The following is a 24229-nucleotide window of genomic DNA, read 5'->3' as shown; positions in this document are numbered from 1 at the left end:
GGAATATCAGCTAGCGTCGCGGTACCGCGCAATTCCAGGCACACATTTCCGGAGAGTGGCCAATCGGGTCCAGAAAGTGGGCCTCATCGGCGCGGCAGCCACGGGTAGGGCACCTAACTTGCTGAGGGCAGGGAGCTCCAGGGCTGGGAGGCTGGGCGGGCTGGGCCCGGGTCAGCGCAAGCGGATGCTGGTGCTGCTGGGGCGGCACCATGCAGTGCAGTGGCCAGCAGGATCACCTTGAACCACGAACGCTCCCTCTCCGCCTCTCAGTGCTCGAGTGTTGCGCGCCGGCAGCAGAGCGGATGCGACTTCGAAGCCCGTGTTTAACCTACCCGGGTGTGCTCATACGGAACATCTGCCGGACCAGGGGGCAGGCGGCACAAATTCTGTGAGGGTGGGTTACAGAAGCAACCTCGCATCAGCATTGAGAAGTGCATCACCTCATGTAGCACCTCCTGCACACAAGCAAAGCAGCAAAAGCACTGCTCCGCATGTCTCTCCGGCCAGACGCCTCCCGTCACTTTTCCGTGCTGCACCTGGACAGTCTGGACAATCTACGGAGTAGTCGTACTGCCGTCGCAGCGGCACGGCAGGACGCAACGGGGGCGGTCCGCCGGGGCGGCGGCCGTGGTGCTGCTGCTGCACGCACTCCCGGCGAACACTCGCGGGTCCCGTGAAGTGGACATTGCCCTGTGCGCCTTGTGGTTTCTTCGCCTCCACATCGCGAGGTTTCCCATCTCGATCTGTCGAGCCATCCTGATTGCTGAGGAACCGGCCTGGGAACCCAGATGGCTGGGATGGCTCCGGCGCCCGCGACGGACCCTCCGGTGGAGCCGCGCCTGGGAAGCGCTGGAGCATCGATCTGGTTGAGCTCAGGGCTGTTCTCCGTAGCAGGAGCCACTATCCACGGCGCAGAGTCAATTGTCGAGGCTAGGACGAATGTGAAGAAAACAAAAAGGCGGGATGGCGAACCAGCGCTTTACTCGTACGAGTGCAACACAGCCGTCGCTGCACAAACACCCGGCGTCTGGATCAGCAGCGTCTCCCGCTGGAGTCCTGATGAGCCTACCCAGCTCTCAGGAATGTCCGGACTCGCTCAAGGGCAGTAGGGTACTTTGATGTACGTGCCTGCTCGTCAGCATCCGGCCGTGCCAGCTGGTAGTCGCATGTAGCTGGCGTCCGACATGACGATGCAATATTCAACAGATCGATCCCCGTCGTCGTGCGCGACTCGTGCAGCGTCGGGTAGTGCAATACTGCGAGGACGGCAAGCTCAGATGCACCAGACGATGCTTCGGCGCTGTTCCATATACCCAGCTCGCCGCGGGGGCCTGCCTACAGTCTGTCACTCTGCTTTCTGGCTTCGCGGCTGATGCGCCGCCGCCGCCGGCTTCTCAACAACATCTCATCGGAATGCCATCTCCCTCCCGCTCTGCCGCTGCACGCATCAGGGCTCCCGTCGCCACGGGCTGCAGCATTTTCGGGCGGGCCGTGCTGGCACTCGGACTCTGGCACTGGCACGCAGACGGCGAAATGGAAGCCTGCGGGCCCCCCTGCATGGGACGTTGCTAGCGCACGATCGCAGGCATTTTTAGCAGCGCACCGACCCGCCTTGGGCCCGTTTCCATCGCCACTGGACGCTCGTATCCCTGTTTTGCCAGGCCAGGCCGGCGCCCCCTGGCCCAAGAACCCAGCACCGAGGGGGGAAAGCGTCCGCCACGTACTCGTACGTGGTTGAGCTTGAACTTTGTCCAGAGGGGTGTCGTCGAGCGCAAATGCCTGGTCGTCCGACCGTGCAAGTCATTGCCGCGGTTTATGATGCGGCCGAGGACACGGTACGAGGGCGACGGGTGCTGCTTCTCGGCTTGGTCACCAAGTACGGGGGTACTGTGCCTCGCGTACGTACCGTACCTATTGTGTAGGTACGAGATGCCCCAGCCGCGTCGTCTGTCCATGCACCTGCGCGCAAGTAACTCCGTAGTTGGAACACGAATCGAGCGAGCGGCCTCGTCATGGTCGTCACCTCAAACCACCTATCCATCCATCCAACCATCCAAACCCCCCAGGCCGTCCTCCATCCAAAATCGCTGCCTTCAGCCGACGTCTGCGACGCGCTGGTGGATCTGTTGTGGGGCTGCTGCCCCTGATCCCCCTGCTGTTCGAGCCTTTCCTGCCATCCTCGCAATCCTTGCAGTTGCGGTCCTGGCAAATTCCGCTTGATGACCAATCTCGGTTTTGGGAGAGGCAGCCCGTGGTGCGACTCGCAGCCCCTGGCGGCGCGGGCTCTCGACGTCCCGAGCCCTGCGCTGCAAGTGCCGCCTGATCCTTGCAGAGAAAGGGAAGGCTTCGAAGAGGGAAACCTGTGCATGTGCAAAGTTCTGTGCAGGTTCGAAGCGGTACTGTGCCCCGGCAGACAGCATCATTCTGGCAAATTACGACAGTACCTACATTATGTATGTGGCCAGAGGTAGCACTCTGCAATGTGCAAGCAAGCAAGGTCCTTGAACCAGCCAGCAGCAGCAGTGTTGTCAATGGTTCCTGGGGTACCCCCATGCCCCGGTTACGTCGTGAGAAGCGCCTGGGCAATCTCCGCGCCCGCCGCATGAACATCATTCCACGACAAGCCAGGAGTCCCTGGATTGCGCTCTTGAACAGAGGATCCTGTCGCGCAAACAATTCTGTACTCAGCAGAGTAGCGAATCCAAGAGGAACCCGTAATTCATGTCGACTGCGTACCAGGGGAAGCTCCTGTGGCTTAATATGGTGATGTCACGTGACTGTGTTGCTGTGCCAACAACAGCAAAGATCCAGTCCAAGTCTGCCTTCTACGGCCAGCTTCTCCCCACCGTGACCAAACAAGGTCAATGCAGCATTCCTGCTCTTCGAAACTGGCCCAGAATTGGCTGCATCGCGGCTGCGTCATCATCTTGACCTGCTGCCCCGTCGCCGAGCGCCTAGCCCACCAACCGAGAGCGCCGAGGGCTTACCACCATGGCCAGGGTCGTCGACTACTATCCATCCAGCGAGGATGAGCTGCCTCGACTGGACGCCCTTCTTGGCAGCACAAGCAAGCGCAAAGTAACGCCTATGTCACGAGAGACACCGAGACCACCCCAAGGCAAGGGGCTTGTGCCCAAGTCGGCAGCTACGCCATCCGCACGGAAAGTCCGTCGATTTGGAGAGCAACAGAGTGATCTCAATCCCCTCTTTCTTCCTTGGAGCAAGAGCAAGGAGAGCGACTCGACCCGCAACACACGCGGCACCTTTCAAATACCATCAAGTTCATCACGGGAGGGGACTTGCCAGACGCCTAAAGTCGTGCCATTGGATGGACTCTCGTATGCGATGCGTGAGGACACTCCTCCGCCGACGGCACGGGCTTCCCGAACAAGGCGTCGCTTGGCTGCACGACTTCTGGAAAGCGATGAGGAGAAGAATTCGATCTGCGATAACGCGGGGCTGTTGAACAAGACTGGCCGAGCCCAAGATGGTGACAGCCTCACGCAATTCCCAACACGCGGGTCGACCCCTGTGGCGGACCTCGATCATAGGAAAGACGCAGCGAGCGTAGTACTGGATCCAGTATCAGCCAAGCCGCTATGCCCAAACACCCAGAAGAAGGACTCCGGGGATGCATCCAACGACGAAGAGCCCAGCATTTACGAAACAGCGGTTGAGGACTCGCAAAGCGAGAGCGAGAGCGAAGGGTCAGGCTCAGAGTTCGAGCTCAGCGATTCCTCCGAAGATCTATTCGAGCGCACTTCTACGCCTGCGGTGCCTCCCATCGCGAGGGTAAGGAGGGGTCGACAAGCCAAAAAAGAGGACAACGAGTCCCCCGGTGTATTAAACGCTCGGAGCCCAAACGTCAGAAAGCCGAAATCCGCCTCTATTGCCGCCTCTTCTGCAACGGCGAAGACGACCAGTCCCGACTTCCAGGCAGGAGTTCGACAGCCTCAAGCAGGTATCTCCAGGAGCAGGTCAGGATCGCATGAGTCGGCATTTGCTCGTGACTTGGACGTCCTACGTGCGCAGCTGAGCGGGTTCTCCGATGACGGCCAGGAAGCGCGTCCAGATGATGACGATACGCTTGTGTCGCCGCCCAGCACGCCACCCAGAAAAGTCCAGTCCAAAGGTTTGGTATCCCCTCGCAAGCAAGGCGCCATCCCCGAGACGCCTCATCGACCCAGCGTAGATGCGTTCTGGAACAAAGATTTTGTTGACGACTGGAACGAGCAACACTCGCCACGAAAAGCACCGACTGTACGTCTGGCACCTAGCCCAGCTAAGGGGAAGGCTGGGAGAGCAGCAGAGAAAAGGGCATTCGACGCGCGAAAGGCCGAATTGGCCGAGGAGTTCTTTCGCGAGCTCAACGAGAAAATCGCTGACGGAAAGATCTCGGAGCTCGCAAAGGCAACAGGGGGTGTCAAGCTTGTTTGGACGAAAACTTTGAATACCACGGCCGGGAGGGCGAACTGGAAGCGGGAGACGATTCGTACGAAGAAGGCGGACGGCACCGTCGTGGCAGTCAGCCATAAACACCACGCGTCCATTGAGTTGGCCGAAAAGGTCATTGATGACGACAACAAGCTGCTGAACGTGTTGGCGCATGAGTTCTGCCACCTGGCCAACTTCATGATAACGGGCATCGCCAACAATCCACATGGCAAAGAGTTTAAGGCCTGGGCCGCGAAATGTTCCCGGGCTTTTGGCGAGTCCCACGGGATCCAGGTCACCACAAAGCACGCCTACGACATCGACTTCAAATACACGTGGCAGTGCTCGGCGTGCGGATCCGAGTACAAGCGCCATTCCAGGAGCATTGACCCTCAGCGCCACAGATGCGGAAGCTGCAAAGGCACACTGACCCAGACGAAGCCGTGCCCGAGGGGGACGAACGCAGGGGCCGGCAAAGTCGGGAAGCCCACCGAATACCAGATGTTTGTCAAGGAGCAGATGAAGATTGTGAGGGGCGAGAATCCGAACAGTCCTCAGAAGGAGGTAATGCGCATTGTTGCGGACAAGTGGGCGAAGGTGAGGAAGAGATCGATGCCTGTCGACGACGCGGTCGAGCCGAGCGAGGTTGACATCGTCGCGGCACGGATGGTGGACCTCACGATGGACAGCAAGGGAGAAGACGAAACCTGACGAGTACTTTTCCCTGCCATTTACTCCATCAAACGCGGCAGGCAAGTCTGCCCGCACAGTTGATGCATCAGTCGGCATTGCTTGAGATGCCTTTAGTGCCAGATTCTTGTCAGTAAAGCAATGACCTAAGGGGCCTACAGCGCATTGTAGAGAGGGCCAGGTCAGCCAAGACAAGCCGAGTGGTCTCCGCTTGAGCTGCTCTTGACATTCATGAAAGTGCTACCCGTGAAATCTTAGTCGCTCTTCCGCCCTCAGTCATGGCCGATTTGCAGCAGTGGCCAAGGGAGCCTATTTTCTGCTGGACAGGATGCTGGTCACGAGTGGAAGGCCTTGCTTATTGTGGCCCTCTCGAAAAAGTCGAGCCTCCATCGACAAGTCGTGTTCGCTCTCATTCATGGCCTGATCGCGCCAGTTCCATGGCTGTCGACTTGGTTCATGTTATCCTTCTTCAAGCCTTCAGTGCTCCCCGAACAGGCCCCAGTCCTTTATTTTGAGCGTCCCCCAGATCCGAGCCGAGTACTCCACGGCGTCTCCGATAAGTTTGCCTTGCTTGCCCAGCTCGAGGTCAACGTCTTCCTCGTCGTACTCGCCCTTGATGTGCGGCACGTTTATGGTGATGAGTATGTCGGTCTGGTAGCGCTCGAGACGTAGCAGGGTCATGATGATGGCGGTGAAGTCGGGCGCGGAGGTCTGGTCGCGCGACTGGCCGACTTTGGGCGTCTGGGTCGCGATAAGTGTGTATGCCGGCGGTTTAGACCTGGGGAGGCGGATGCGTCAGCTGTGAGTGCGCAATGGGGGTCAAGGTACGGGCCGGCGACGTGGCGACGAGGGGGAACCGCGCCGGGGGGGGGGGACAAACTCGAGGCGAGTGAACTCGGTCTCGGCCGTGTTCCAGATCTTGACCGTGTCGATGTCGGAGCCAACCATGTCCTCGAGGTGCGTCGTCATGGCACGCCCGTCGATCTCGGGGCCGGAGCCAGGGCCACCGACCCGCTCGGTGATGTCGAAGATGATGCTCGTGAAGCCGTCCTTGTCGATCCAGACCTCCTGGTTGTCGGGGACCTGGCGCAGCTTGCTGTCGGAGCCATGTGAGCTCTTGGTGCGCCGGTCTGAGGCCATCATCAGCTGCAGGGGACGCTCACCTGACGTCTGCGAACTTTGCCGGCAGGTCGCAGACCATCGCGCCGCCGTAGAGGGGGGTGCCCAAGTAGTCGGGCATCGTGGCGGGGTGTCGGCGCGCGCGCGCGTCGGCTGATGGCGAACCTCCGGGTCTCTCAGGTTGCGCCTGGACGGCTGCGCGGGGGGGACAAGACGTGGATTCGCAGGCGTCGCGGACGCGGTCGGCTGCGAAGGATTTTTGCGACAAAGGCCAGACCCGGCGATACGATATGGATGCTAGATGGCTAGACTCGGCGTTGTTCCGTAGGTGCGGCTCAGGTGTAAAGTAGGGAATGAGCGACGTCTGGTGAGGTGGCGGGGTCGTACTGCAGCGGGGAGAGCCAGACAGGGCTGTGAGGTCTTGGGCATCCCAGATGACGTCGCGATTCTTTGGACCCCACGCCCAGCTTACCCTGTGGTTATCGCTACTTTTGCTGTCACTACGCGTATGCTGTGGCGTCCCTGCGTTTACTTGGATGTGTTTATTTGGAACTATGACTCTTGTGCGAGTAATCGTCGTGTATGCATCTGGACTCGCCCCTTTGCGTTGTACATTTTCAATACTCCGTGCTACGTACGAAGCATCTACCCAGGTGGCAGGAAGTGTACCACATGGATACCTGCACCCATTCATATCCAGGTACAAAGTAAAGACACATAAACAAACGAACAATTTCAGTTTGTATTGCTCAATTGTCCAAGCGCCCAAAGTACCAAGCTGAGCTTCGCGTGCACCAGCGTAGCTGGTCCTTCGGTCGCCACAGAAGTCCCAGCTGTGCGCTGCGAGTGTTGCTCAAGCCGAGCCGGCGCCAATTGGAAGCTTCCCCTCCAGCTTCACTCCACTTTCTCCTCCTCCTCTCAAGTCAGCTCCTCCTCCGGTGACAGCCCGTGCTTATCCCAGTTCCACCACTGACAGTAAGTTGGAAAGCATTGCCCCTACTCAGCATACAAGCTCGACGTACCAATTCTCGCATCGAAAGACGCCCGGTGCTCTTCATCGAAACCACCGGATCGAACCAGACCTGCACCATCGACGTCTCTCTGCCACACACCACACGTCCACCACCAGAACATCGTCCGACACCATGGCCGCTTGCATCTTCTGCCGCATCATCAAGGGTAACCGTCAACCTCATTGAAGAGAGGAGAGCCCAAGGGGACGCGCCAACCATTACTGCCCGTTGCCCACAATGCTGACACGCCGGGGCGCTGCATCCCGCCCGCGCGACCACAGGCGAGATCCCCTGCATGAAGCTCTTCGAGAGCGACAAGACGTTTGCTTTCCTTGACATTGGGCCTCTCAGCAAGGGCCACGCAGTAAGCCGCTTCGCCCGTCCGCCTGCGTCTCGCTGCCTTCCGGCTACCACTGACGCAGCCCGTTGCCGCAGCTTGTGATCCCCAAGTACCACGGCGCGAAGCTCGCCGACATCCCGGACGACCAACTGACCGAGATTCTGGTGAGCCGATCCAAAAGGAACATTTGAAGCTGGGTCGATAGACATTGACGCAACGCCTCTCCGCAGCCCACCCTGAAGAAGCTGGTCAACGCCACCGGTGCTGTCGACTACAACATCCTGCAGAACAACGGCACAATTGCCCATCAGCAGGTGCACCACGTGAGTGATGAGTTCCAGAGCATCCCCTCCCGTCCCACCCATGACCCCTATCTGGTCAACCCGACAGCAATTAACTAACTCGGCCTACACTGCAGGTTCATTTTCACATGGTAAGCACAGAACCCCGCCGCCCGTGACGACACGTCGCCGCAGCCACCATTATCTCTTTCTCACACCCCTTATTTAGATCCCCAAGCCCAACGAGAGCGAGGGCCTTGGCATCAGCTGGCCTGCCACAAACGGAGACATGGAAAAGCTCAAGGCTCTTTGCGAGGATATCAAGTCCAAAATGTAGACCGCATGTCATGAGACAGACTGGGCATGGAAACTTTGCGTCTGAAGTGTGCCTGTGACACGTCTGGGGGGACGTCAAGGTGGTACGGGACTCATGATGCCGTAGGGACAGCTACCTAAGGTACCGATTTCTCTCGAATGCCAAGTAGGACTATACGAGCCCGAGCCGGCGATCGTATACTCCTGTTTCGCATTAAACACCCGTTTGACGGGGATAAAGGTGATGACTATCCTCCTCTTTGACAAAGACGCCCGTCCAGACCTCGTATTGGCTATCGTGTGTTATGCCTGAGCCCCGTTGTCGTTGGGCTGCTTGACCGACTCCTGGTCTGCCTTTGCGTACCAGTTGACCTTTCCGTCAGGGAGGATGTCCCCCACCCGATCGTACAGCGACCGAGACCGGATATACGGATCGAGGGTCCAATAGCCTGCGCGCAGGTTCTCGGCAATCTGCTCTCGCTCGGCCTTTGCTTGCTTGCCCTCTTCAGAGTCTGCGGCACGGATCCAGGTCCGAGTTGCCGCCTCAAACTCGCCGTAGAGGTCGGCCCTGGCCTTGAGAAGCCGGTCCCTCGTCTCCGTGTCCTTCATGGCCTCGTTCTCACCCTCGGCCGGTTCCTTGTACTCATACTTCCAATCTTCGTCACCGTCGAGCTCCTTGATGATGCGATCCGGGGCGATAAATTCCTCCAGACCGGCTCGGTAATTGGTGAAGTGAACCTTGGCGGCCACGACAGGGTCGAGCCAGCCGCGGATAATCTTCCAGATACCTGTCCATGCGATTTTAGCACTCAAACTCAATCACTGGATTACCGGCACGGAGAGAGTGCATACCTTGGAACACCCACGGCGCGTTGTGCACGAGAACGGCGCCAAGTGACTCAGGGTAGTTCGCCTCAAAGCATTGCACCATGAATTTGACTGGCTGATAGTCCATGTTGGACAGCGTGAAGTCACTCATATCGAAAATGATGGTCTATGAGAACGTCAGCGCTCAAAATTGCGTCTCTCAGTACAGAACGGTATCGGGCAATGCGTACCGCAGTGTCGACAGGAGGCTCGAGAACCAGGCGGGCTGTTTCAATAATAAAGACCGTGTACCTCTCGAGACTCTCCAAGGACTGTTCGCCGGGTCTATGCAGGCGTACGCGTACAACGCAAATTGGTCTGCCCTCCTTGTCCGTACCATGGAGGAAGCTTTTCCCCATGCGCAACTGGGCCATGAAATCGCTCCCCAGCTTCTTGGCACTCGCACTGCCATTCTTCTCGTCCTCGATGGCACCGCCCTCACCGTTTTTCATGATGTCGTCGTCCAGGTTCATCTGGCTATGCCTCCAGTTCATAGCGGAAATGAGCATTACCAGGGCCTTTTCCACGTCCCATTTGCGAGCACGAAGGAATCGCAGGAGGAGGGCATCTGGGTGGTCATGCTTCACCATGGACCAGATTGTCTGACGGATAGAGTCCGGACTGTTGTTCTTTAGAGTCTTGTGGTAGTCCTTGGTTTGCCCATACTTGTCATTGTCATCTGGCGTCGCATCTCTGCTCCCATTGGAGCTCTCTGCGCTCTCGTTGCCTCCCCAGCGGAAGAGACTGAAACGTTTCTTCTGAGGTGACTCGGACTCCTTCACGGACGGCGCCTTGGACGACGCCTCTGCTGTAGCGCTACCAACAGAGGAGCCCGAATCATCGGCAATGCCACAGACCTTGAAGAAGGCGTTCCACAGCTGCCGAAGCTTCTGTTCCTGCTCTGGCGTTAGGTTGCCGAGGTGTCCTTGTGCGATGGCGTCGATCGACATGGTGCCACTGGTGCTGGGGGTGGGGTCCGTGTCCGTGAGTGAACCTGGAGAGATGGTTTCGACGACCGCGGGTGCGATGCGAGTTGCGGTCCAGGAAGCAAGGATAATGGCAACGACGACAGCCAGAAGGGTTGGGGAGAAGACGGTGCTACTTTGGAGGCGCTGCGGCTCAGTGCTGGAGAAGAGTCGCCCGGCGCGGACACGTAGGTGCGTAGTCTTGTTTGTTGCAGCTGAAGGCCTAAGGAGGCGGAGGTGAGAGCTGATGTTCGCTACAGGTCGGCGGGATGCGCTGGCAGAAGCGGCCGGGTTCAGGGCGGCACGAGGCTGGCCGTGATAGCGGCGTGAAGACGAGGGTGCCCGAGCCGGCGCAACGTGGGCTAGGAGGAGGCGGGTGGTGCCTTGACGACAGTTGGCGACGGGGACGGCGGCGGCGGCGGCGACGGCACTGATGACGATGCCGGCAGAGTTTCGTTGCTTCATGAGACGAAGCCCGTGATGAGGGAAGGAAAAGGAATGAATGATAGGGGACGCGATGAGGTTGCTGCAGATCACGCACAGCCTGTGGCGTGGCGGCGCCGGAGGACTGAGAAGCGGATGTACCGGGTACCGACCGCGTGCTGGTTGCAGTGGGCGCATCGAGGCGACAGGACGTTTCCACCCGGGCAGGCTGGTTCCATTGGGTGCGTGCCTGATTCGGGGAGCCTACCTAGGTGCAGGTGGTGGATGGGCACCCCGTTTGACTGCGCCGCTGGGCCGCCGCACCGCCCACGACGGCGCCAGCCCAGTAAGCCGTCAGGGCCATTGGCAACTGTGTGGCGCATCGCAGGAACCCGCTAGACACTACCTGGGGAAGGTACAGCAACACTCTCACGCTGGGAGGCGATTTTTGGTTCGGGGCATCTAGAAGCCTCGCGCAGGAAGTGCCTCCCCCAGTTGGCTGCCTTTCGCAGCGCTTCGCGGGGCCCTTTGCTGGCGGACTTTGGACGCTGAGGTGCCGCATCCATAAGACAAGGTAGGGTAGGCGTAGAGTGAGGAGCAGCAGGCGATGCCGCGGCAGTGCTTTACAGGTACACTTCCAATCCCAGACGGATGTGGCCACGCTGCGTCAGGCACCTTGGTCGGCAAGGCAGGTCAGTCGCCGGAGAGCCCAGTGGTGGAAAATGCAGCGCCCATGCACAGCATCGACCGCGCCACAATGACGAGTGAGGACGACGACGTCAAACGACGAAACGTTGACAACATCCCCTCAACTTAAACGGGACTGTGCATCGTCCGTCAACCCATGTCGAGTTGCCGGGGGGCCCAGCCTTGAAGGAGCGGTTGGTCCTCCGCCCGCTCGGCTGTCACGGCCCCACTGTCCGACGCGACATGCGGCCTCTGCACGTGCCGCTGTGCATTCTCACGTCGAGTATTGGACAGTACCTAGGTATTTACTGTACTCGTGCTTGCCAATGACGCTCCGCCCGTGGACTCGGTGGCCAGGGGGGAACACACAATAGAGGATGCAGCCAGGTCGCCAGGCCATGGCGGCTCCCAAAAGTCGTCCTTCACTCGTGTCATGCACCCACATTTGCGGTGCCGGGTGGTGCTGCTGGCCGGGTACCTGGTACATCCCCCACTGGCCCACCGCACCCAGTGCGCGTAGTACCTATGGAGTCCCGCCGTGAGCCTGGGCCTGGGACTTGTCAACAACACCAGCACCTTCACAATCGCTGGAACTTGCGACCAAGGGCTCAACGGCTCGCGACCGCGCACGTCAGCCCTCCCTCCCGTCCTGTCTGGTCGAAACAAGCGGCACAAATGGACCACGACACCACCGGAAACCGGCGCCCCAGCTCCAGGACGCGAACGTCGCGTCCCACTACGCCGCTACGGCCCTCGTCGCGGTCATCCTTTCGCGACTCTGCCCGCTCGGCCGGCGACGGGGACACGCCGTTTCCCCTCAACACGTTCGAGCCCGCCTTTGCCGAGCTGTCCGATGCCATGGCCGACCTGGAGGCAAACATGATGCACTTCCAGCTCATGCACGAAAGCCTCGCCCGCTTCAGCGAATCTTTTGCCAGCTTCTTATATGGCCTCAACATGAATGCCTTCTGCGTAGATTTCCCGGAGGTACGCCCACGCACGATAGACCCGCATGCACTCCAATGGTTCAAGTCGAAATTCATAATTGCTGCATACCGAAAACTCCCTCCAACGCCATCGTTGTTCACCAATTGCTAACCGTATGCGCTTGCAGGGCCCTGTACCAGAGTCCTTCCGCAGAGATCGACAGCGCCAGGAAACCAGGAGTGCGACAGCAGTGCGAGCGGACAATGATGTTGAAACCACATTCATGTGAGTTGCACGACTGCCAGATCATCGCCCAAATTCCAATACCGCCTTCATCAAATCCCGGCTGACCGCTTGAAGGACCACCGACACATCCTTTGTCGAAAACCCGCCCGCGCCGAGCAAGCGTGAGAGCAGTGCTGCGGTGCCCGAATCGCGACAGTCGAGACTACCCTACGCCCGTGGGAACCCGACAAGGGGAAGGTCCAGCGCTAGAGGACGGGATCGCGGCAGGGCCAGTGGACTTGCGAGACCACGCGGGCGCGGCATTCGTTGACCACCAACCTACAATGGTGTGCGACTGTCTTCAAGTCCATTCCTGTCATGCCGTAGCCAGCGAGGAGCTCATATCGACTTTGTGCCTTGACAGCGCCAAGTCGCGGCTCTGGGTCACTCCCTCACGGCGCCATCTCGATGTCGTGTTCTGTCGGTTGGTCGCTTCGGGATTCGACGGCGGTAGTGCTCAGTCGGCATGGGGCAACTGCACCTGGTACCCGTTGAGGATTCGGGTCTGGTTCTTCCCGCAGCTGTTTGACCCTAAGCGCAGAGCGTGAGCAGGCAAAACGTCATGGTATCTAACTTGACCACTTCGGGCAGAGCAGAAGAGGAAGGAAGACATACCTGCGCTTGTGAGGCTTGCCCCGCTGATGGGCGGTCAATGTCTTCTCGGTATCAAACCACTTGGCGCATTCGACGCAGTAGTTCCGGCCAAGTCCGGGGAGGTCCTCCGCCGCTTTGGTATCCTTGAACTGGGAGAGGTGCCTAGATGAGATCAAATCCGCCTTGACCTGATCCACGTCCCTGCAGGCTGAATTAGACAACATGGCCGGACCCAGCTGATGGTCACTCAAACCTCGTTTTCCGCCTCGTCTTGGTGATTGTGCGCTTGTTTCCGACGCCCATCGTGTTGCCGTGGGTAATAAGTGAACTAATAGCTTTTGAGATGTCCGCCGTAGATGCAGGAAGAGAACAACCCGTGAAGTATCTGGAGGTAACGAATGCTTGGTACCGCAGGGCCGAAGGTGGTCAGAAGCCGTGATTTCCATGTCAGGCAGTTTCTTGGGCGGTGAGGAAATATTTTGTGGAGACAGTGCGAAGTCACAGTGTTAGACTTCTTAAACACTGTATCACCATCCCAACGTTGCAGGCGTGAGCTGGCACAGGACTCCTCGCAGCTCGTCGGTGCTTAAACGAGACGGTGACGTAGGGACTGCATTTTCGTATCAGGAGCATGACTGGTAGTACACGATGTCAATAATCACGCCGTCGAAAACATTGCACAAGTGCGTGGTCGGCAATTGCACGAGCAACGGATGGCAAGCAATAACTGGCGCGAGACACCGCAGAGAGTGTCTGGCCGGCAGTGTTGTGTTGGAATACAGAGGCTTTTCAGCGAAGACGACTGTACTGTATTCCGTCCATGCGTGTCAAATAATTCGCCCATGGATTCGGAGTCGGGAAAGGCTGCTCTTACATTCTCCGTCCATATCACAGACGTGCAGGTCTGTCCTGTCCCGTTCTGTTTGTTCGCCGTCTCGCTGTGCTTATCCGTCTCTGCTATCATAATTCCGTATAGGTCGGCGACCGAGACTAGGGCACCGAGAGCCTCGCAAGACCGAGCTGTGGATGCGGGATCCGACTCTTCTCCAGCCGAGGTGAAGACATTCCCCAGGCTGGAAAAAATTTCGTGTGGAGCCCCTCCCAGCCGCCCGCCCGATCCCCAGGAGCCCAAGGACGCGCCGCGGTTCGGGGCGCCAGAGCGCAGACACCCTGCAGCTTTGCAGCCCCGGCAGGTCCATCCGTCAGGCAGTACAGGCCGCTAAGCCACGACGATTTGGGCCACTGAGGCACCTGGAAGCAGGCCTATCAGTGCCCGGGCCTTGCTGACTCGGGTCAGGAGGGGCCGGCGGCAGCCCGACGATTCAGAGACGGGCCAACAGCCGACCGGAGCCGAGCCGGTGCTTCGGCGGAGGGGACCCAGCTGCGCAAAATGCATCATTCTGACTGCAAGACGGGCACGGGAGCATATGTCCAGGCGGGGAGTGCGCAAGCGCGCGGGGGACTGGGCGCTGGAGGGGCAACCTGGAACTGATGCGCAGAGCCAGGCGAGCAATCGATCATCGACACCTGGAGGAACGGTTCGCCTCGCGGGAGGCTCCTGAGCGAAGCTTCCCGGCAATGGCAGGCACGTCCCATCGGCGGAATTGGGCTGGACACCTGGAGACACGGTTGGTCCCCAGAGTGGCTGACATGTGCCAGGTCATTTTTTTCACCTGGCCTCTCTTTCGCTGGCCGGGGGGCCTCGGGGCTGTGGAGGTCTCGGCAAGAATGACGAAACGCAGACGGCGTGGATTATTATCTCGCGGCCTGTGACTGGCTGGGACAGGCCCCTCCGGCCCCACCGCTAGAGGTAGTCGCGGCGACGGCGAATCCAGAAGCCCTGGTTGAAACTGCGCAGCGCAGAAAGCCTGCTGGCGCCGGGGCGTCTGATGCAACCAAACCAAAGCTACCCGGCCGCCCCACAATTTAGGTTGCCTGTGCTCGGTAACATCTGGCTCTGTGAGGTTGCTTGAGCCGGCCGAAGGGCCAAAAAACACCTCTCCACCTTCACGAACCTCTCCCTCCCTTCTTTCTCAAAACCCCATCATCGCCCCCCGTCCTCCTCCACGGCCTTGGCTTGACTTCTGCGAGCGGCAAAGGCGTCGTCTTGAATACCTCGAGACCCTCTCCCCTCCGCCGCAATTGGCACTCCCGTCACAATGCTCGCGTCTCGACAGGTTCTGGGCAACCTTGCCCGGGGCCGCGTCCTCGGCGGCGTTGCCGGTGGCGCTCGTCGCCTGGCTACCGTCTCTGACTCTGCCCTTGACCGTAAGGTACGTCGTGATAGCTCTCTGTGCGCGCGCGGTTGCCGCAGCGACGGCGTGATTCGATTGGGCCTGCCGGCGTGGTCCATACGTGCACATGCGACCGTGATGATTTTCCTGTGTGCCGAATGTCCGGAGCCTGCGCTAACGTCTTGGTCACTCCCCAATATAGGTCCGCCAGAACAACTGGGAGGAGAACAACTTCATCAACTACAAGAAGATGTCTGAGAACCTCGCCATCGTCCGCGGACGCCTGAACCGCCCTCTCACCTATGCTGAGAAGATCCTCTATTCCCACCTGGATGACCCCCACGGTCAGGAGATTCAGCGGGGCAAGTCCTATCTGAAGCTGCGCCCGGATCGCGTTGCCTGCCAGGATGCCACCGCCCAAATGGCCATCCTGCAGTTCATGTCTGCTGGCATGGATCAGGTGGCGAATCCCACCACCGTCCACTGCGACCACTTGATCGAGGCCCAGATCGGCGGCGAGAAGGACCTCGCTCGCGCCATCAGCATCAACAAGGAGGTCTACGATTTCCTGTCTTCTGCCTGTGCCAAGTACAACATTGGCTTCTGGCGTCCCGGCTCCGGTATCATTCACCAGATCATCCTCGAAAACTATGCATTCCCCGGTGGACTTCTCATCGGCACGGACTCGCATACCCCTAACGGCGGAGGCCTTGGCATGTGCGCCATTGGTGTCGGTGGTGCCGATGCTGTCGATGTCATGGCCAATCTTCCCTGGGAGCTGAAGGCCCCCAACGTCATTGGTGTGAAGCTCACCGGCAACATGTCGGGCTGGACTTCGCCCAAGGGTACGTACCGCTCCTTCCTCCTTGTGTCGTTGCGACTCCGTCCGCGCACTCCACCATCACATGTCCCACGCTAACCGCTTTTGGATAGATATCATCCTCAAGGTTGCCGACATCCTCACCGTCAAGGGTGGCACCGGTGCCATTGTTGAGTACCATGGCCCCGGTGTTGACAATATCAGCGCCACAGGCATGGCCACCATTTGCAATATGGGGTAAAGTTTCCATTTCCTTCGTTCTCCCCTGATTCTTGGTTTCTCAGAAGATTCCCGACGTGCCTGAGGTTCCTCTAGTTCCCGCGGTTCCTTTGGTTCCTTTGGTTCCCTCGGTTCCCTCGGTTCCCTTGGTTCCTTTGGTTCCCTCGGTTCCCTCGGTTCCTTTGGTTCCCGCGGTTTCCCTCGTTGCCGTCGTTCCCTTGGTTCCCGCGGTTTCCCTCGTTGCCGTCGTTCCCTTGGTTCCCGCGGTTTCCCTCGTTGCCGTCGTTCCCTTAGTTCCCGCGCTTCCCCTCGTTGCCATCATTCCTATAGTTTCCGCGCTTCCCCTCGTTCCCTTAGTTTCTACGGTTCCCCTAGTTCCCCTGGTTCCTCTAGTTCCTCTGGCTCCTCTGGTTCCTCTGGTTCCTCTGGTTCCCTAAGTTCCCTAGGTTCCCGCGATTCCTCTAGTTCCCGCGGTTCCTCTGGTTCTCTAGGTTCCCGAGATTCCGCTGGTTGCTATAGTGCCTATGGTTCCTCTGGTTCCTCTAGTTCCCGTGGTTCCTCTAGTTTCTGTGGTTCCTCTGGTTCCCGAGATCCTGCTGGTTGCTATGGTGCCTGCGGCTCCTCTGGTTCCGAGAGATCCCCCTGGTTCCCGTGGTTGCCATGGTTCCCATGGTTTTCGTGGCACCTGAGATCACTCTGGTTTCTGTACTGCCAGGGATTCCTCTGGCTCCCGTGGTGCCTGTGGTTGCCATGGTGCCTGAGATGTTCAGGATCCACGACTGCTCGGGTGTCTCACCTCTGTCCACTTCCGCCAACACTCAATTTTCTTGGATGACAGCTGCTAACTTTCCCCCCCAGTGCTGAGATTGGCGCAACAACTTCTCTGTTCCCCTTCAACGACCGCATGTACGATTACCTGTCGGCAACGAAGCGCAAGGACATTGGCGACTTCTCCCGCGCCTACGCCGCCGAGCTGCGTGAGGACCAGGGTGCCGAGTACGATCAGCTGATTGAGATCAACCTGTCCGAGCTTGAGCCTCACATCAATGGGCCCTTCACCCCTGACCTGGGTACTCCGATCTCCAAGTTCAGCCAGGCTGTTAAGGAGAACGGCTGGCCTGAGGAGCTGAAGGTTGGCCTCATTGGCTCGTGCACCAACTCTTCCTACGAAGACATGTCCCGTGCTGCCTCGATCGCCCGGGACGCCCTCGACCACGGCCTCAAGGCCAAGTCTGTCTTCACTGTCACGCCTGGCTCCGAGCAGATCCGCGCCACCATCGAGCGCGATGGTCAGCTGCAGACCTTTGAGGAGTTTGGCGGCATTGTCCTTGCCAACGCCTGCGGTCCCTGCATTGGCCAGTGGGACCGCCAGGATGTCAAGAAGGGCGAGGCCAACTCCATCCTCTCGTCGTACAACCGTAACTTCACCGGCCGCAACGACGGCAACCCTGCTACCCACTCTTTCGTCACCTCCCCCGACCTGGTCGTGGCGCTGACCATTGCCGGCTCGCTGCACTTCAACCCCCTCACCGACAAGCTCAAGGACAAGGATGGCAATGAGTTTATGCTGAAGCCTCCCACGGGCAACGGGCTCCCCCCCCGCGGCTACGACCCCGGCAACGACACCTACCAGGCGCCGCCCAAGGAGCGTGCTGGTGTCACTGTTCAGGTGGCTCCTACGTCGGATCGTCTGCAGATCCTTCAGCCTTTCCAGCCCTGGGACGGCAAGGACGCCAAGGACATTCCCATCCTGATCAAGGCGCAGGGCAAGACCACGACTGATCACATCTCCATGGCCGGCCCTTGGCTGAAGTACCGTGGCCACCTGGACAACATCTCCAACAACATGCTCATCGGCGCCATCAACGAGGCCAACGGCGAGGCAAACAAGATCAAGAACGTCACCACTGGCGACTGGGATGCTGTGCCTGCCGTCGCCCGTGACTACAAGAAGAAGGGCATCAAGTGGGTTGTTATTGGCGACTGGAACTACGGCGAGGGCAGCTCGCGTGAGCATGCCGCTCTGGAGCCCCGTCACCTTGGTGGCCTCGCCATCATCACTCGCAGCTTTGCTCGTATCCACGAGACCAACTTGAAGAAGCAGGGCATGCTGCCCCTTACCTTCGCCGAGCCGGCCGATTATGACAAGATTAAGCCTGAGGACAAGGTGAGTTGTCGCTCCTGCCCATCTTCAATTCGCCCCTTTCACTGGCAGACTGCTAATGTTGCTTGCTTCAGGTCGACATTCTCTGCACCCAGCTTGCCGTTGGCAAGCCCGTGACCATGGTTGTTCACCCCAAGGATGGCAAGTCCTTCGAGGTTCAGCTGCAGCACACGTTCAATGAGGCCCAGATTGAGTGGTTCAAGAACGGAAGTGCGCTCAACACCATGGCCAAGGCCACCAAGTAAAGGGCGAAGCTCTTTTGCTTGCTAGTGATGTGTACGTATCGGAGTGTATATGGGGAGCGAGTGGGTTGAGATCGTGACGTATATCCCGTCTGCGCTGATTTGACGCAAGAAGCGAATCGTGGAGGAGCAGTAGGAGGACGAAGACCACAGCACCCCTCCCCGCAGGAGCATTTGATGCTAAAGTCTAGTGTATTATTGGCTCGTAAGAGCTTTTGATTTCGTCGTTCTCTCAGTATTTCCAGAAACTGAATAAAAATTCGTAAAATGGAATGATTATGTGCGAAGATAAACTTAATGAAACGCGGGGTTCTTAGACCTTACTACTACCTACTCTATGGTTAGCTACCAGAACTAAGGAGTTGCTTAATTAAGTCTCAGTCATAGAGTAGCTGGCTCCCTTTTTGAATGAGGAGTGCTATTCGTAGAGCTGACTTTTGCTAGTTGTACAGCCGTCCTACCTTTCTCGGCCACGACGTGCTCCCATGCTACTCCACTAGTGCAGGCATAGGACGATAGCGGCGCTTTTCTTCCTGTGGGCAATTTGCTACTTTTCCTACCGTTACTAACATCATTGCTGCCGCTATCATTGCTGTCGTTGCTGTCGTTGCTGTCGTTGCTGTCGTTGCTGTCGTTGCTGTCGTTGCTGTCGTTGCTGTCGTTGCTGTCGTTGCTGTCGTTGCTGTCGTTGCTGTCGTTGCTGTCGTTGCTGTCGTTGCTGTCGTTGCTGTCGTTGCTGTCGTTGCTGTCGTTGCTGTCGTTGCTGTCGTTGCTGTCGTTGCTGTCGTTGCTGTCGTTGCTGTCGTTGCTGTCGTTGCTGTCGTTGCTGTCGTTGCTGTCGTTGCTGTCGTTGCTGTCGTTGCTGTCGTTGCTGTCGTTGCTGTCGTTGCTGTCGTTGCTGTCGTTGCTGCCGTTGCTGCCGTTGCTGTCGTTGCTGTCGTCGCTGCTATGGTAGGGTGGGCTCTAAAAGTTAGCTCTACGAATAGCACCAAGTTAGTGCGGTAGTCCTTTCAAATGGCGGCAGAGACTTGGTCCTGCTGTGGTCACGTGGCGATAAGAGCTCCTGGTCGTGCCTATCGGGCGCCATCCAAAACCACTGCGACCAGATCTCCTGGCGTGAACTTGAAGGGAAAGGATGCGAGCGACGGTCGGTGCGACAGCGACACCGTCCTGATATGACCAGGTTAGATCTGGCCGCATTCAGAACGCACACTCACTCCAAAGCGGCAAGCTGCCGACGCCCTCGACGCCACGAGAGCCCCGTCCACGGCACCGCCGTGCAGTTTCACAGTACCAACGATGCCTGCGATTCAGGGCTTCAGCGCCCTTCGGGCTCGGTCCTATGTCCTACGACTCCCGCTGTTCACCAGGGCAATCGCCGTCATTATTTTATTTTTCTGGCTGTTGAGCCTCCCTTCGATATGGGATGTGAGCAGCTGGGGGGCCTTGATCCCCGACAAGGTCTCCTTCGTGTCTGGTATGTCCCGGTCCCCTCAGATGCTCGCTGGCGTGTCGGAGCACGCGCGTCGTAAGAGTCATCTGACTTGAGACGTTTGTAGCATACCGACTCTCGACTTTTCCGCTGGTGCATTTGAACTTGATCCATGCGGCGCTCAACGTAATTGCTTTGACACCCCTGATGGAGCGCTTTGAGAGCGAGTACGGCACCCTGACTACGCTGGCGCTCTTCTTTGGACGTGGGTTACTCCAGGCGCATTCAAACCTGCCCAGCTGACGTTGTATCCAAAGCCTTGACTACCATTCCCGCGATTTTATATCTTGTCATCGAAGCCGGCATCCTTCGAGGAAACCACGCCGTTATGGGCGCGAGGTTAGTCAAGATCGCACTACGAATACCATTCGAAGAACACCGGGCTGATATTCTCTCGCTAGTATGTGGGTGTTTCTGCTGCTCGGGGCAGAGGCAATCCGGACGTACCGGTCAAATCCGCACCTCGTTATCGCGACCTACCATATACCGACCTGGACGACGCCGCTCCTCATGATATTTGTCGTCGCCGTTCTGATACCAAGCACAAGCCTACTTGGACACCTGTGTGGTGTTGGTGTCGGCTATCTCGGTAAGGGGCCGCCCGGCAACCGCATTCCTCATGCTTCATAAGGCTTCATGAACCTTGGGCTGACCTGCTCTACGAGTAGCTGGTCTAGGTTATATCAAGTTTCTCGCGCCTCCAGAGTGGGCGCTGCGCTGGATAGAGACGCGACTGAACCTCTTGGCCCTACTTCCGCACTATGTGAGCGTGGACCAAAAGACGTTTGGGCGGTTTGGGGTGTTGCCCACGACGACCCGTGCCGGAGGCAGTGCGGCAACGGAGCTCGTCGGTAGCACACAGCGTCTAGGGCCGTGAGCTCCGGAGTTGCAGGCGCAGTCGGGGCAATTTCAACGTGGGTAGAACGCCGACCGTCCTGTACGATTGTGGGTGAGAATGGCGAGGCTAGATGTGCATGCACAGGAGTTCGGGTACAGTTCCTGCAATATGTTCAATTACTTTACAAGTATGTCCGGAAGCACGATGTTGCTCCTGGGGGTGTACGATAGAGGTACAATGACAATGACAATGACCGCCCTGGGCGATGAGTGCAGCAGGGTAGTCGGTGCATTTTTGTAAGGGAGCCGGATGCATGCTATGTTTCGTGTTGTCACGACGAGCAAAGTCACAAGCAGCAGCAACTCAGACCCCTGACGTCTGAGCTTATCCCCTCTGGGAACTGTTGGTGTTTGGATGTCGAGGACAGGATCGGGGTCTCACGAGCATATCGCGCCTGAGCTTGGCCCCGATGCCAATCGTCGGTGCGTGGTGGTGCCAGTCTATACTGTAGTTATATTCCCTCCCATGGCGGCCAAACGAACAAGGGATGCTGGTGGCTCACGCCGTTAAATTCGTGGCAACGTCGAGCCATAATCCTCAGAGGATGTACTGCCAAGGCACTGCAAAGACCCGACTGGAGCCGTACGGCTGCCGCAGCGACTTTGCTGCGTACTTGAAGATTAACTTCCTCATGTATGGTCGATTCTCGCAAAACGCCCGTGAGGACTTCCAGGTTGCCCACCGTGGACCCGACCGCGCCACGGGGTAGGGGTACGTACAGTGGGGGCGTACCTACATTCGTCCCTCCTCATGCCTGTGGACCGGAGCTTGGGCCCCCACCTCCGGCCGGCCGGGCGCAGCTGGAGGTGCCCGGCCAGCAAGGCCAGGTAACTAAGGTAATCCGCAGGGGTTACGGCACCCCGTACCTCTAGTACCTGGCCTAAATTCGACAGCTCTCCTGATCGGGCGGCCACGGCAACCCTTCCTCCAAGCATCGCCAGGACGCGAAGGCTGCCGACATGTCGCGACTCCTATGTAAGCCTCTCTATCCCCTCCCAGCTTTCCATGCAATCGATGCGTTCGCGCCCACTGCTGACACGACCTAGCTTCGGCTTTGTCGCTGCGGCGTGACCCGCGCATGCTGAAGCTGCCCCCGTATCTGTCACTGCTCTGCATCATCGTCGGCGTCGCCTGGCTCCTCCTGTTGCCCCTGGATAGCTATTCGAGACGGACGTACATTTCCGAGAACGCACTCTTGCCAGGCCAAGTCCACACGTACTTCGGTGGCAGCGAACAGAACGTCTTCCGCGCTTACCGGCACGAGTTGGACGACCTGCGCGACAAGGATAACTACGCGTAAGTTTCCAACACGGCTGGCCTTGGCATTGGCCGCTGAAACTGTCTCCTAGGATCAACGATAGGCTTGAGACGATACTCAAGGGGCAAGGGATCAAGGTCGGTCGCCAAAACTACACCTATCACTCGGCAGGCGAGGCGTACACGGGCGAGAATGTATACGGTATCCTGCAGGCACCGCGTGGCGACGCGACCGAGGCCATCGTCCTCGTTGCTGCATGGAGAAGCGTGGAGGGTCAACTGAATCGCAATGGCGTGGCTCTGGCCCTGACCTTGGCTCGCTACTTCAAGCGCAAGTTCCCCTTGCCTGCCCTCTCGGCCCCCTTGACGCAGGGTTGATTTGGGCTGACAAGCTCCCGCAGGCTGGTCTCTCTGGTCCAAGGACATAATAATTGTTGTGCCGCCCGACAGCAAGACTGGCACTCAGGCCTGGGTCGACGCGTATCACGACGCCCACGACTCCAACAAGGTTGCGCCACTCCCGTTGAAGTCTGGCGCCCTGCAAGGGGCCATCGCCATCGACTACACCTCGGAGCAGCGGTTCGAAGGTCTTCACATCATTTACGACGGCACCAATGGCCAACTTCCAAACCTCGACCTCATCAATTCGATTGTAAATGTTGCAAGCGGACAAATGGGCATTCAGACGGCGATTCAGGACATGAAGCATCATACGGACCGCTACCCCGATCGTCTGCGAACAATGCTCCGGGGCATGCTCAATCAGGGCCTCGGAATGTCCGCCGGGCCTCACAGCAGCTTCATTCCATATCATGTCGACTCCGTGACGTTACAACCATACGGGGATGGCTGGCATGACGAAATGGCCATGGGCAGGGTCATTGAAGGCACCTTTAGGAGCCTCAACAACTTGCTCGAGCACCTGCATCAGAGCTTCTTCTTCTACCTTTTGATGCATAGAGACCGCTTCGTCAGTATTGGCACCTACTTACCCAGCGCCATGCTGCTATCGGCGAGCTTTACCATTATGGCCATCTTCTTGTGGATGAAAAGTGGGCAGACAAGTTCCCAAGACACTGCTCGCACGTCGGCGTCTTCGGCCATCAAATCCGCGGGGCGGGCGAACAAGCCGGACGAGTCTATCATCCCAGCAAGTCAGGCTGTCGAACGCGATCTGTTTCTGCCTCTAGGAATAGTTGCAGGATGCCAGGCTGCATCGCTCTTGCCCCTTTTCATTTTCAACAACCTTCCGTCGACGGTATGTTAAGTCCCCCCCTTTTCTCCAGTTTGGCTATGTTGTAGTGGCAGAGTGAAGTGTATCGTGGGCTTACCATACAAACTCTGCAGATGCTCTCCGGAGCCTTTACCCTGTTCTGCCTGGCGTCGGCTGCGTTGCCTTCTGTCGTGTCTCATACACTATCCACCTTCTGGACTCCTACCGCACAGCATTTCCAGCTCACGAAGTCTTTCTCCCTGCTCATGCTCGGCATGTCGCTTGCCACACTCGCTACCTTGAACTTCTCCCTGGCATTTCTGGTAGGGTTGCTCGCGAGCCCCCTCTCGTTCGTTCAGCCGACGCGCAGCATCGTTGCCCGGTATTTGATGGCCGGGCTACTGAGCGCTGTGGCGCCACCGGTGGTCATTTACACGGCGGCACAAATGTTGGGATTATCTGTTGCGGATGTATTGCGCGAAGCGAGTTTCGGGTGGAACGTGTGGGGAATGTATACGGCTGTCGTGGTCTGGTGTGTTTGGTGGCCAGCATGGCTGGTAGGAATGGTGAATGCTCTAGGCACACCCTCCGGAGACGAATAGAGATGGATCATGTCAATGTCGATAGACTTCTCAACACCTCCCCAAGTCATGGCGGCGCTACGTAGCACAGCATACACCTTGGGAGTGGTTGAAGAGGCTGCTACCAGATGGAGGCATTACAACGACGTAGACGGTCCTGTCTATTAAA

General features: G+C 58.3%; 9 protein-coding genes across 9 annotated transcripts; 5 read left to right on the top strand and 4 right to left on the bottom strand.

The window, feature by feature from the left end:
- Window positions 1-2991: 2991 nt before the first annotated feature.
- Window positions 2992-5145, top strand: PLICBS_005717 (uncharacterized protein; the record flags this gene model as incomplete). Its single annotated transcript, XM_018319412.2, has 1 exon — window positions 2992-5145. The coding sequence occupies one exon, from the start codon at window positions 2992-2994 to the stop codon at window positions 5143-5145; it is 2154 nt and encodes a 717-aa protein (XP_018181886.2).
- Window positions 5146-5601: 456 nt separating this feature from the next.
- PLICBS_005716 (multicopy suppressor of ts gsp1) lies at window positions 5602-6364 on the bottom strand (the record flags this gene model as incomplete). Its single annotated transcript, XM_018319411.1, has 3 exons — window positions 5602-5902; window positions 6005-6220; window positions 6288-6364. The coding sequence occupies 3 exons, from the start codon at window positions 6362-6364 to the stop codon at window positions 5602-5604; spliced, it is 594 nt and encodes a 197-aa protein (XP_018181885.1).
- A 1024-nt stretch (window positions 6365-7388) lies between these two features.
- Window positions 7389-8214, top strand: PLICBS_005715 (adenosine 5'-monophosphoramidase; the record flags this gene model as incomplete). The annotated part of the gene is made up of 6 exons (XM_018319410.2): window positions 7389-7422; window positions 7538-7620; window positions 7692-7760; window positions 7827-7919; window positions 8015-8029; window positions 8107-8214. 6 exons carry the CDS (start codon window positions 7389-7391, stop codon window positions 8212-8214), a joined length of 402 nt encoding a protein of 133 aa, XP_018181884.1.
- A 281-nt stretch (window positions 8215-8495) lies between these two features.
- On the bottom strand, window positions 8496-10009 carry PLICBS_005714 (uncharacterized protein; the record flags this gene model as incomplete). The annotated part of the gene is made up of 3 exons (XM_018319409.2): window positions 8496-8980; window positions 9045-9186; window positions 9251-10009. The coding sequence occupies 3 exons, from the start codon at window positions 10007-10009 to the stop codon at window positions 8496-8498; spliced, it is 1386 nt and encodes a 461-aa protein (XP_018181883.2).
- A 1800-nt stretch (window positions 10010-11809) lies between these two features.
- PLICBS_005713 (DASH complex subunit dam1) lies at window positions 11810-12350 on the top strand (the record flags this gene model as incomplete). The annotated part of the gene is made up of 2 exons (XM_018319408.1): window positions 11810-12121; window positions 12249-12350. 2 exons carry the CDS (start codon window positions 11810-11812, stop codon window positions 12348-12350), a joined length of 414 nt encoding a protein of 137 aa, XP_018181882.1.
- Window positions 12351-12803: 453 nt separating this feature from the next.
- On the bottom strand, window positions 12804-13243 carry PLICBS_005712 (Bud site selection protein 20; the record flags this gene model as incomplete). Its single annotated transcript, XM_065600789.1, has 3 exons — window positions 12804-12867; window positions 12962-13141; window positions 13194-13243. 3 exons carry the CDS (start codon window positions 13241-13243, stop codon window positions 12804-12806), a joined length of 294 nt encoding a protein of 97 aa, XP_065456861.1.
- Window positions 13244-15099: 1856 nt separating this feature from the next.
- PLICBS_005711 (aconitate hydratase mitochondrial) lies at window positions 15100-18622 on the top strand (the record flags this gene model as incomplete). Its single annotated transcript, XM_018319406.2, has 5 exons — window positions 15100-15213; window positions 15377-16019; window positions 16108-16231; window positions 17072-18380; window positions 18452-18622. 5 exons carry the CDS (start codon window positions 15100-15102, stop codon window positions 18620-18622), a joined length of 2361 nt encoding a protein of 786 aa, XP_018181880.1.
- A 485-nt stretch (window positions 18623-19107) lies between these two features.
- Window positions 19108-19706, bottom strand: PLICBS_005710 (uncharacterized protein; the record flags this gene model as incomplete). The annotated part of the gene is made up of 3 exons (XM_065600788.1): window positions 19108-19152; window positions 19190-19565; window positions 19648-19706. The coding sequence occupies 3 exons, from the start codon at window positions 19704-19706 to the stop codon at window positions 19108-19110; spliced, it is 480 nt and encodes a 159-aa protein (XP_065456860.1).
- A 2262-nt stretch (window positions 19707-21968) lies between these two features.
- On the top strand, window positions 21969-23533 carry PLICBS_005709 (glycosyl phosphatidyl inositol protein transamidase complex subunit; the record flags this gene model as incomplete). The annotated part of the gene is made up of 4 exons (XM_018319404.2): window positions 21969-21984; window positions 22056-22305; window positions 22359-22639; window positions 22668-23533. The coding sequence occupies 4 exons, from the start codon at window positions 21969-21971 to the stop codon at window positions 23531-23533; spliced, it is 1413 nt and encodes a 470-aa protein (XP_018181878.2).
- Between the last annotated feature and the right edge of the window lie 696 nt (window positions 23534-24229).

This window comes from Purpureocillium lilacinum (assembly GCF_023168085.1).
Source record: "Purpureocillium lilacinum CBS 284.36 DNA, scaffold_4, whole genome shotgun sequence".
Classification (NCBI taxonomy): Eukaryota; Fungi; Ascomycota; class Sordariomycetes; order Hypocreales; family Ophiocordycipitaceae; genus Purpureocillium; species Purpureocillium lilacinum.
Note: the sequence above shows the minus strand (reverse complement) of the source record. Positions and strands in the feature narration are given on the sequence as shown.